We start from the raw sequence: 13181 nt of genomic DNA on the forward strand, positions 1-13181 counted from the left end.
ATATTTAAATGATTAATGATGTGTTTTGGGGGAACATTTTTTAAATGGGGATTAAATGTGCATGTCTAGTACAGATTCTTAAAAAACAGAAAGATAATTTATCAACTTCCTAATGCTTAAATGTCATCTGTATTAGCAAGTGAACAAGAACAGTAACTTCATAGGAAAAACTGCACCAATCTTTATTTTCTATGAAAATACAGATGCTATATTAGATTAGTAGCATTTTCCTGGTATTTAAAGAAGTTTTTTCTTGTTTTCAAATAAAAAATTAAACCTAATGTAGCTAAATATTAAAACTTTCAAAATGGCAAATTAAAAATAAAAACTATTTTGACTATAAAGCTTCCATTTTCCTACAGACCAGGAGATTTAAGATTTAAGCAAGAAAAAGAAAATAGAAAATTAAACTGAAATAGCCAAAACAGACAAATCTAATGATCTTTTGAAAATATTTTAAATAAATTCAGCAAAGACAAGAGATCAATGAAAATATAGAACTTAAATAATTCATTATGACATTAAAAATATCAATAGTGAAAACATTATGCTTAAGTTATTAATTCAAAGTTTATGCACATAATCACTGCAGGACCTATTATAGCTTAATGAATTTGAATTTCTGAATAAGAGAAGAGAGAAAACCCTGAGAAAATGATGGATTCAGAGGAGGTTTATCTAGGTTTATATTTAGAGGCTAATGGGGGAAAAAGTTAAGTCTCCAAATAAATTTCATGTTTAAAGCAATTGGTAGGGGTGTAGGTATGTGAGTGGGGGGTATTCAATAATAATGTATAAAATCTAAATGTTCACTCAAATTTATTGAAGTTTCAACTTAAAAAAATCGTGTCATTTCAAGGAACAAATCTGTCCTGGTGTTCAGAATTTATTGCATGATATGGGTCATGCAAAATTATCACTGTCAGAATCTGCATGCAGTTTTTGCAGAGACACATCACCAAACTAGTTCATTATACACACACACACACACACACACACACACACACACACATACACATATGTAAGACATATATATATATAATATAAAATATTGTTAAACATTAAATTGTACCTTGAATCTATTCATATACCATATCCTAAAAACTATGTAATTAAAATACTTGGCATTAGAGAATTAAGCCATTGTTATAACTCTTCTTTAAGAACCAAGTGTAATCTTTGTCAGGATGGACTATAAAGTCACGTTCAATTAAAAAAGCGGGGAGGGTGTTAAAAAACATTTATTTTTAAATTCTAGAAGATACTGTGAGTTTAATCCAAGGAAAATTTTGAGTTCTGTCTAGGAAAGATAAATTATCCAGATTTTCTCTTGCACCCCATATGTCATCTTGCTATTTTTGCTTTTTTACCCACTAGGATTTTAGTATAAGGGAGGAGGTCAAAGGAATCTTTTTTGCATGAAAATCCCCTGAGAAAAGGAAAGCTGGTAGCCTAAGGAATGATATAACAGGATCAGCAGTCTTACTCCAAGCAACTATTAAATATATCAGAAAAGATAAGAGATCCAAAGAAATGGAATCAATTTATTAAATTATATACTGTGGAGCTAATGGTTCCAGCAGGTTTCAGAGCTTTTCATCTCTCATAAACCCACTCCAAGGCAGCCAATTTAGAAGCTGATAAGAAAGCTTAACTGGCTTCTTACAAGTTCAATGTAAAGCCAGGCATCAGCCTTTCAACCTAGTTCAAGAAAGCAAGTGCTTACTGAAAACTCATAATTTAAAATGACCAGATATATTATAAGGGATACTAGCCAAGAATAAAATGCATAAGCTTCAGATTCACGATTGAATGAAATGTTTAAAATAACAACAAACATTTGTAAATTCCATGAAAGGAATAAGTGTGATATGAAAAGGATGACTGGAAGGTAGCCCTTGAACTCTTTTGGGGGTGCTATGGTAACACACTTAGGATACATCTTCTACATATTCTTTTCATTCTACCCATCACCAATCTACTTTGTTTACATTCAGCAAATCACTCTGCTCTACCCTCATCCACTTTTCATTCCCAAGGCCCTCATCTAGTCCAAGCACTGATGCTTCTAGTCCTCTGCTACATGCTCCCTTTTTTTTTTTTTTTTTTGGTTACTGGGATTGAATTGAGGGGCACTTGACCACTGAGCTACATTTTCAGCCCTACTTTGTATTTTAATTAGAGACAGAGTCTCATTGAGCTACTTTTGCTGAGGCTGGCTTTGAACTCATGATTCTCCTGCCTCAGCCTCCTGAGCTGCTGGGCTTACAGGCGTGTGCCAGAGCTTGGCAACATGCTCCTTCTTGTCTCCCAAACTTTCTCATTCAGTCTTTCCTTTTCCAAACTGAAGTCAGCATCTTTCTAAAACTACTAAAGGTTGTCATTTTCTTCATCAAGTTTTTTTCATCAAATAAAATCTAAACTCCTCTGCCATTCAAATACAAGCCATTCAAAATTTGACCTTCACTTACTTGCCAGTCCTCATCTCCTATCATTTTTATTAGGCTTCCCTGCCCATCTTGAAACCAGACAAACTTTAGAAATTTCCAGAATCAAAATCCCTTAATGCCTTTACACATTGATCCTTCTGCCTTCAAAATTTCTCCCTATTTCTTAAGTTATTGATTTTTCCCCCTATATATTTATATTGCTCTTGTATAGTTGCAAAGTCTCCCTCGCAGGCACGGGCAGTGGCTCTGCCCCTTCTCCAATTGGGGCAATGTGCCTACCATGCTGGCAGGCTGCTGGGCCTGTTCTTTCGGTGGTTGTAGTTCTGCCTTCCTTGCAGGTGCGGGCGGTGGCTCTGCCCCTCTGCAGGCCACTGGGTCTGTTCTGCCGGTGGGTCGCAGGTCTGCCTACCTTGCAGGCGTGAACAGCAGCTCTGCCCCTCCACAGGCCGCTGGGCCTGTTCTGTCTGTCGGTTGCAGGTCTGTCTACCTAGCAGGCGCTGCTGCTGGCTCTGCCCCTCCCCCAACTGGGGCTATGGCGGGCCACTGGGCCTGTTCTGCTGGTGGGTCTCATGTCCGCCTACCTTGCAGGCGCGTGGGGCGGCTCTGCCCCTCCGCGGGTTGCTGGTCCTGTTCTAGTAATTTGAGTTTTCTCTCTCTTTTTCTTCATTAGATTGGCAAAGAATCTATCAATTTTATTTACTTTTTCAAAAAAACCAATGTATTTGTTTTCTTATTTTTTTTGTTTCAATTTCATTAATTTCATCTCTCATTTTAATTATTTCCTGTCTTCTATTGCTTTTAGTGTTGATTTATTCTTCTTTTTCTAGGGCATTAAGATATAAAGTTAGGTTATTTATTTGGTGATTTTCTATTTGTTTTATGAATGAGTTCAATGCAATGAACTTTCCTCTTAGATCTGCCTTACTACTGTCCCAAAGATATTGATATTGTCTTGCTATTCTCATTTACCTGTAAATATTTTTTTTGTTTCATTCCTGTTTTCTTCAGCTATCCAGTGGTAATTTAATAGTGTATTATTTAGTCTCCTGATGTTAGATAACTTCTACTTTTTAAAATTTTATCATTGATTTCTAATTTTATTCTATTATGATCTGAAAAAAATGCAAAGTATTACTTCAGTTTTTTGTATATGCTAAAAGTTGCTTTGTAGCCTAGCATATTGGTCTATTTTAGAGAATGATTCATTGCTGCTGAGAAGAGAGTGTATTCAATTGTTTATGGATGAAATATTCCAAATATGCCTGTTAAATCTAAGTTATTAATTGTATTTTTTTATTTCTATCGCTCCTTTATTTAGTTTTGATTTGAAAACCTATCGATTGGTGAGAGAAGTGTGTTAAAGTCACCCAGTTTTATTGTGTTGTGATCTATTTGATTCTTGTGATTATGAAGGGTTTGTCTGATGTATGTAGTTGCTCCACTGTTTGGGACATAAATAATAATATGCCCTGTTGATGTATAGCTCCCTTAAGCAGTATGAAATGGCCTTCTTTATCCCTTCTTATTAATTTTGACTCGAAGTCCATTTTATCTGATAGACAGATAGACACCTCTGTTGTAGTTGTAAAAGATATTTCTTCTAGCATCTTCTGGTGTGGGGGAATAGGTCTTTCTTTTCTTTTTTTTTTATTTGGACCCAGGATTGAACCCATGGGCACTTTACCACTTGGCAACATTCCAGCCCCTCCTTTTTTCCTTTTTTTTTTTTTTTTTTTTTTTTTTAGCCAGGCTGTCATGAAGTTGCTTAGGGCCTCACTAAGTTGCTAAGGCTGTCTTTGAACTTGTATTCTTCCTACCTTAACCTCCTGAGTCACTGGGATGACAGGCATGTCCCAGGGTGTGAATAGGTCTTAATGACATATCTGCTCTAACATTCCAGCTCAGTGCTTTGAATGCACAAAACCCTAAGTTCAATCCCCAGCATGAATAAATAAATAAATAAATAAATAAATAAATAAATAAATAAATAAATAAATAAATAATCCAAGCTCTCTAAGCTTTTGAATGTTTTCTCTTTTATTCAACTAAGTAAGGTACAAATTTTAAATTCACTTACAACCTTTTATTTCAGTCAATAAACTTTTAAAACTCTGAGCTGTTAACATTAAAGGTAGGATCTTTGTTCAGGGAGATTTTATCAATAAGTTCAGACAGATCCAGCTTCATGGTTCTTCTGTAGTCACCTCAATATCTATTCCCACATGTATTTCTTCGATTTCTGTCTGTGTAAATTAGAAATTCAAATAGAATTTTTTGTTGTTGCTGTTTGCAGTACAACTTCTTATGGAAATACCTTTCCCCCACTGGGACTTGAGTCTAATTATAGGTCTTAGAAGCAAAGAGATGTGTTGGAGGTAGGTCCTGAAAAGAATCAGCATCCATTCTTTCTATATGTATCAGTTTCCAAAAAATGCTTTAATATATTATGCGCACAGTCTTTCAGCTGCTTGATTTTAATAAGTGGTTATAAGAAGTATCCAGTGTCAAACTTTGCATGTCTACATTAGCAGATCACATCATGGACAATTACTGCTCTCTTTATTATTGGCAATAGAGTCATTAGTATCTTTGAACCTAGTCCATTCAGAGAACCAATCCAGAAAGAAAAGTTCTAGGGCAAATGGATGAAAGTCTAACCAATCACATAATATCCTCAATCTGTTCCTGTAGAACTGCTTCCAGTACCAAAATCTGCTTTAATCTGAGTTCTCCATGAAACAGAACCAACAGAAAAAAAACAGAGAGAGGGATAAGGAGTTTTCCTAAGAAGATGGTCCATCCTTTATAAAGGCGTATTTATGTCTTATGATTTAAGAGAATTTTATTTTCTGTGTTCTATTACAAGCTTGTACTGTTTATTATCTGCTATTACGCTTTGGGGCAGTATTGTGAGAAAAGAATTAAAAGAAAAATGTATTATCTGATTCCACACAAAAAACTGTATTTTGTGGGCCAACACAACTGAGGTGTCAAATTATAGAACTTCTCAATATAAAAGATTGAGAAAATAAGAATGCCTATATGTCCAGGGAAAACATATTTACGTGAGTATCTGATCAATTTGGAAAGAATCAAAGAATTATTGCTTTAATGCAGGTTGTTGTTCCAAATATATTTTTAAAAATACATTCCTAGAACAGTCATGATTTTAGGAAAATGAAAGTTTGCACAAACTTTACTACATCAATGTCCTTGTGATGGGACTTAATCTGTCTTAAAACTGTAAAGTTTACATAATTATTTTGTGTTGCGGTGAGAATAAGAAAGAATATATGTAAAATTTCTGGAATGTTTGTGCATAAACAACTTCAGTAAATAACCAGAATTTTATTTTTATCATTTTTCTGTGCATTTCTCTTTAGAGCATAAGTTGAAATTGTGATAAAACAGTCAAAAAACAAATAACAGTCTTCACTTAAACATTAGTTATATCTTATTCAGAGAGAATTTTGTAATTCACTTCCCAATATTCCCAAAGTCTCCCATGAGAGAATGTGATTTTCAAAATTTTAAGTATATAGGAAGGGTTAATGGTTACTTCAACTCACATTATCTTATACCTGAGAAAGGGAATAAGGAGGAGAAGAAAGAATCTCAAACCAGTCTTTTTTGTTTGTTTCATATTAGCAACTACATAACAAATTTTGACAAGTGGGGAATTAAAACTCATCATTAGAATGCAGCCAACTATGTATTTCATTAATGAATTTGAGGTGACATAGGGTCTAAAAGAAAGATGTTCCTTAATTTTACCCTCAACAATTTTATAAGTTTAATCTTTATTTTTTTTTATTTCCTCGTAGATTCTTTTTGCAATACAAACAACACCAGGTGCCTGTCAAATTCTTGCCAAAACAATTCTGCATGCAAAGGTTTTTCACAAGAAAGCAATTGCCATTGTTCAGACATAGCCAATAATTTGGACAAAGACTGTGACAACATGAGAGATCCTTATTTCTCCAGTCCCTGTCAAGGAAGTGTCACTTGTGTGAACACCCCAGGAAAAAGGAGCTTTCAGTGCCAATGTCCTCCTGGGTATAGTGGGATCACCTGTGAAATCACCACTGGTTCCTGTGGTGTGAACTCCTGCCAACATGGTGGTATTTGCCACCAAGACCCTGTCGACCCTGTCTGCATCTGCCCTGCTGGATACACTGGAAGATTCTGCGAAATAGATCACAATGATTGTGCTTCCAGCCCTTGCCACAATGGGGCTGTGTGCCAGGATGGCATCAATGGCTATTCCTGCTTGTGTGTCCCAGGATATCAAGGAAGGCACTGTGACTTGGAAGTGAATGAATGTGTTTCAGATCCCTGCAAGAATGGGGCTACGTGTCTCAATGAGATAGGAAGATACACTTGTATCTGTCCTCAATATTATTCTGGTAAGTGTGAAATTACATCTGCATCCCACATGATGTAATTATATTTTTCCCCTTAATTTTTTTCCTGCTTAAAAATATAACAGAAGCAAAGGTGACATTTTATGTCTCATCCAATTGTATAAGAAAATGGTCTAATTATTTTTTTATTTAATTGACTTTATTTTTTAAAATACATAACAGAGGAATGCATTACAATTCTTATTACACATCTAATTCTTGACAGGAATTAATTACTAGACAGAAATCTTCCAACACCATTGAAATGTCACTAAACCCACCAAACTAAGTGTTTGTATATTATCACTGTTACTGGTTCTAATGGAGTGTCACATTACTTAAAACCTAATTAAGCTTTTTAAATAATACTCCATTGTGTACATAGACCACATTTTTTTAAAAAATGTACATATCTGTTGGTAGATAATGAGTTTGTTCTCATATCTTGGTGATTGCAAATAGTGATGCAATTAATATGGGAATGCAAATGTCTCTTTGACATACTGATTTTATTTCCTTTTGATATATACTTAGTAGTGGGATCACTAGATCATATGATAATTCTATTTTTTATCTTTTGAAGAGTCTATATACTTTTTCCAAAAATGATCTCAGTAATTCACAATACCCCCATCACTGTGTTGGGTTCCCTTTTATTCACAACCTCCCAACAATTGTTATCTTGCATCTTTTTTATAATAGTGAATATAACACGTCGAAGGTGGTATCTCATTGGGGTTTGAATTTGTATTTCTATGATGATTAGAAATGTCATACATATGTTGGTTGCTTGTGTTCTGCCATTTGCAACAACACAAGTGAATCCAGAAACATGATGTCCTGTGAAATAAGACAGACACAAAGAGACAAATATCATATAATCTCACTAATACCTGGAATCTAAAAAAATAAAACTCACTGATATAGGGAGAAGTATAGAGATTATTAGAGAGTGGTGGTGGAGGCAGGGGATGGACAGGAAAAGAGAGATATTGATCAACTTGTATAAAGTTACAGCTGATAGGAGAAATAAGTTCTGCTATTCTGTTGCACAGTGACTATGGTCAATAGCAATGCATATTTTAAAATAAATACAAGAATTTTAAATACTCTCACCACAAAGAAATGATATTTAAGTTGAGAGATATGCCAATTAGCATAATTTGATCATTACACAGTACATACACATATCAAGCCACCACACTGTACTTCATAAATATAAATGATTTTTATCTAAATATAAAATAAAGTTTAAAAACATAACTTGGGTTCAATCTAGAATCAGTGGGCTTCCTGGGGCCTTACTGTCCAGGTCAGGACAGTTCCGGTTTCCCCATTGGTGCATATGTCTTTCACCCAATTTCATCAATCTTCCCTGTAAGGATCAAAGTCTGACGTTGAAATCCACTTGGAAGGCAGGCTATAAGTTGATGGATATCTGGTGCTAAAGTGTGATTAACAAATCCATAGTGGCAACCAGCTCTTATTTAATCTATCAGGAAAAGAAAATAATACTTTGTATTTATCTATTCTTTACAAAATGTCTATTGATATGCTTTTATCTTATTAGTAGTACAACAAGGTAACAATTCGTTACTAGGTTCATCCTGCTCATGGTCTTCACATTTAGTCTCCATCCTCTCCATCCTTTTGAATCATACAAAATTATTCACTACGGCCAATTCCTCCTGTGTTAACCATGTTATTTGCTTTGTAGTATCTTTGGATTTCCCATCTATTTATAAGGGGGGTAACTTACCCCATCTATGCCTCCTATATTTATCTGCTCACCCCCTCTACTACCTTGTCTCATGTCTCTGAGACATCACTCACATTTTAGTGCTGTTTTCCTCTTACTCTGGCCATTCTTGTAGCTCTCTGTGACTTTAGGCTTTCAATTTGCTGCCTTCTTTTAACTTTCATGCTTATTCTTTATTTTTCTTTTTTATAACATATATTAAACAATATGATGATTTCCAAAATATTCTTCAAAATTTGCATCAGAACAACAATCTCAACATCACTTTGCTAATCTTATATATGCTGGAAATATTTCTTTTGCAAAATAGACATATCCCTAGTATTATTTGCCATAACATTTGCCTATGCTTCACCTATAACAATTCTTCAAACTCTGCTGTTTTGAAATCAAAGATGTCTTCTAAATTGAGTCCATGCATTCTATTCCCAGGGCCTTAGCACAGGTCCTCTTCATCTCTTGAATGTAGTACTACTCTATAGCCAACCAAATTTTCTACATCTAGCCATTATCTTCTCCAAGTTAGTTTTTAACACCATCTTTGAAATAATCCTTCTAAATTGGATCTAAGCAAAACTTTCTGAAGAACCATGAGAGCTCTGTACTACATAGAGAATAGTTGCAGCTTCTCATTGAAAACATTCCACAGTGTGTCCCTGACATTAGGTGAAACTCTCCACACCACTCTAAAGTATTCTATTTTCTCAATTCAATCATCTTCATTTTTTCACTGAAGTAGCTCCCTTTCTCCCTGGAACATCCTTTCCCACTTTACAATATCACTCTGAAGTTCTCCTCTACTTTCGACCTTGTTCAAATATTACCCCAACTCAAGGAACATTTCTGGATTTTCTCTCAGGGGAATAGTACTTTCACACTGCTGTGGGAGTGGTAGTCATTACTTCCACACTAGTCTACACCTCTATTAAAGAGCTTCCCACATTTCATCCTGTTTTACTGATATCTAAATGCTCTTGTCTTCTCCTACTTAACTGTTAGTTCCTAAAGGACAAAACTACTGTCATATAATTATTCTCAAGTTAATTGATTTTTTTTAGTGTCTCATACACGTGTGCCAGTTTATTAAACATACACGAAAATCTCCTTATTTATATATGTGCTATCATGTCCATTTTCTTTCCTTAGTGGTTTGGGAATTAACTTTCAGTGTTTTAAACTTTTTGATGAAAATGAGAAATAAGTTTTTAGTGTGTGTGGTGCTGGTTTGGTATTTATTTTGTTTCTTATGGTCCTTTTTAAAATATATATATATCACTGTAGTTCATTAAGATAGCATCTTTTATTTCCTACGGCTATTTCAGTGTTGTGAATGGTAATTAAAAGGGAAATATATGAGATCAAATTAATGTTTTAGTTATTTAACTAAGGCATTCTGAAACAGTCTTATAATTACAAAAAAAAGCTTGAAAATTTTTAAATAAATTTTAGAATTTTAATTTAATTGGATTGTAATGAATCTTTTCTGTGGTCTAGATTTAGGCATAAAGGATTTCAAGGGTGTATTCCAAATGTGACATCCAGTAAGATTCCATCAAAAGGCACTTTATCCTACAGTGAGTGCATTTATACTGTGGGTTTTATCATTTTCCTGCTGGGGCTGATAACAGTCGGTGCTCTTTTCTCACTTTAACACTTGAAGTTCACAATAAGGCTATTTCCTTGCCAAACCCTGACATAATGATGTTTCATCCTATATGACCATATTCTTCCCTTGTTTTCTAAGAGACCAAGTAAATTTTATTATTTCAGTGTTTTCAGGTGAGATAGATAAAATTTGATTTCAAACTAGAATTTAAATGAGAAATTCATAAAGCAGTAAGAATCAGGTCTATTTATCTGGTTAAGTTTTTCAGGTTCAAAAATGTGATTGTAGGCTTACTCATCAATCCCCTACACAGTAGAATAGCCTGCATTGTGGTAGCTCATTAGTGGTTCTCAGCCCTGAATACTCATTAGCAATTACCCAGGGAGACCTGAAACACAGATGTTCAGACTCTGCCTTTGGAGAGTTAAGTTTAATTGATGATTCTCATGTACAGCTAGAGCTGGGAGACAAAAATTAAGTTCATGTGAACTTAATTTGGAAACTTTCCTTGCACTACACAATCATTTAGACACAGGAAGGTTTGTTTACTTCATCGCCATCCCATGATTACCAATATTTGTGACAGCTCAGGCCAATTAATTGGAATCCCAGAGAAGGTTGATAGAACCAAGGGAAAAGCCAAAGTTCAGATGGAAAGAAAAAGAGCATGAGCAATCAGCATGGATGCACTTGAGTGCTTCGACTCAACCTAGACCACCCCATGAATCCTGGAAACTGTATTACAATGACCTAGCCACTGTGAGCTCCATCCAAATTTAGAGTGATCATAAAGAACTTGGCTTACAGGAAAAAGCCTGTGTTCCTCTGAGCAGCAAAGCAAGAAAAGGTAATAAATTTTAAAAGACAGAGAGGTAGGAGGTGGGGAAACAGCTGTAGCACATGGAGAGGGTTCACACTGTGTGAATTCTCCTCTCCGCAACCCATTGTGCTTTGTGAGCTGTGATTCATGAACTACAGAAATGGGCTCACGGAGAGCCATGGAAGATGCTGGTGAGAATCTGCTGTGCCTAAGCAAAAACTCCAATTGGAGCTCAAAGTAAGCACCTGCAAACTTTCTTTAATGAAAAGAATATTAGCTCTGAGCACATGACTGCCCTTAGTTAAAATTTATGCAATAAATCATTCTGTAATGGAGGTCTTCCTCAAAGTTAACCAGATTGATTAATGTGTATTTTAACCTGTTAAGATGTTTTGCAATATGAGAAAAACAGGACTGTGGAAGGCAGGAAAGGACAATTGATTGTATGATGAAGCAACTCTGTAGGAAAATACATTTTTCCTTCATGATAAAATACATCTTTAGTATAAAAATGTACTTTTGGAAATAAGAGAAATATCACATTGCATTCACTTTTCATGCATAAGGAAGACCCATGTTGACCTTTCAAGTAAAAGATGCATCTCTATTTCAGAAACTAAAGTATATGAAAACATTCTTTTTATTTTTTTAAATCTATATTAGTACATGGAGAGTAGTTAGAAGGTTATTACAATGATTCAGGTGTAAAGTATTAGGACTTGGCCTGGGACAGTGAACATATACATGAAGGCAAAGATTGGCTTAAGGGAAAAAGATTCACTTAGCATTTATCAAGGCAAGAATGTTTTTAGACTCATTTTATGCTAGGAAACACTAAAGTTTCTGTTTTGGTTTAAATATGAGACATCCTCCAAAAGCTGATGTGGGATACAATGCAAGAGAGTTTGGAAACAAAAATGATTGAATTAGGAGATCCTTAACCTAATTAGTGCATTTATCTATTTTAATGATTAACTGGGTGATAACTACAAACAGGTAGTGTGTGGCTAGAGGAGGTGGATCACTGGGCGTGTGACTTTGGGGTTAATATTCTGACCCCAGTGACCGAGAGCTTTCTCTGCTTCTTGGTGGCCACATCCTAAGCCACTTTCCTCCACCACACTCTTACATCCTGATGTTCTGCTTCATCTCAGGCCCAGAGCAATGGAGTTGGCCATCTATAGACTGAGACCTCTGAAACCATGAGCCCGCAATGAACTTTTCTTCCTCTAAAATTGTTTTTGTCTGTTTTTTTGGTCATAGTAATAAAAATTCTGAACAAAACATCTCTTAGAAAGAAAGAAAGAAAGAAAGAAAGAAAGAAAGAAAGAAAGATAAAAAGAAAGAAAGAAAGAAAGAAAGAAAGACTAAACCACCATTTCCAATTTAATGAACTTAAAATATAGATAGATGGCTCTCCAGTTTTAACTGCATGAAACATACTTGGGGAGCTTATCATTAAAATACATTTTTTTTAATTCAATAGATCTGACATGCCTGAAACAGGAAAAATTAATGATAGGTTTTATGTAAAGCAGCTATTTCTAGTAATAGTTCAGACATATGATAGTTTGAATAGTCCCTCCAAAGCTCATGTGTTGGAAACTTAATCACTAATGCAATAGTATTGGGGTAATGTGGTGGTGGAAAGGTAATAAAGACAGAGCCATCATGAACAGATTAGTGCCACAATCAGAAGGGCTTTGGGGAGCGGGTTCATATCCTCTAGTCTTCTACCATGTGAGGAAGAACAGCTCTCCATTCTGGACAATGCAGCATTCAAGGCTCCATCTTGGAATCAGAGACAAGGCCCTAACCAGATACCACACCTGCTGGTGCCTAGATCTTGGACTTTCAGCCTCCAGAGCTCTGAAAAATAAAACGTCTGTTCTTTATAAATTATCCAGTCTCAGGTAAGATGAAGTGTGATGCATGGCATGGATTTTAAAAGCATTAAGAGTAAAGAAAAAATTTTTAAATTTCTTATATTCTAGAGAAAAGAGCTAGATGGGTACCAAATGAGTAAGTAATTGATAAAAGTACACAGTAGGCTGGTGTGATAACTGCAGTAGAGAAAACTAAAACAAAAAAAGGGGAAATAGCAATTTAACATTTGATATAATGATCAAAGACAGCTTCACTG

General features: G+C 35.1%; 1 protein-coding gene across 1 annotated transcript in view; it reads left to right on the forward strand.

The window, feature by feature from the left end:
* Positions 1 to 4298: 4298 nt before the first annotated feature.
* LOC143388180 (uncharacterized) overlaps positions 4299 to 13181 on the forward strand; it is a 30678-nt gene continuing 21795 nt past the window's right edge. Inside the window, exons 1-2 of the mRNA XM_077108021.1 lie at positions 4299 to 4308; positions 6275 to 6856. Coding sequence (XP_076964136.1) covers positions 4299 to 4308; positions 6275 to 6856 — 592 coding nt within the window. The remainder of the gene's footprint in view (positions 4309 to 6274; positions 6857 to 13181) is intronic.

The sequence above is a fragment of the Callospermophilus lateralis genome, unplaced genomic scaffold (assembly GCF_048772815.1).
Source record: "Callospermophilus lateralis isolate mCalLat2 unplaced genomic scaffold, mCalLat2.hap1 Scaffold_112, whole genome shotgun sequence".
NCBI classification, from domain to species: Eukaryota; Metazoa; Chordata; class Mammalia; order Rodentia; family Sciuridae; genus Callospermophilus; species Callospermophilus lateralis.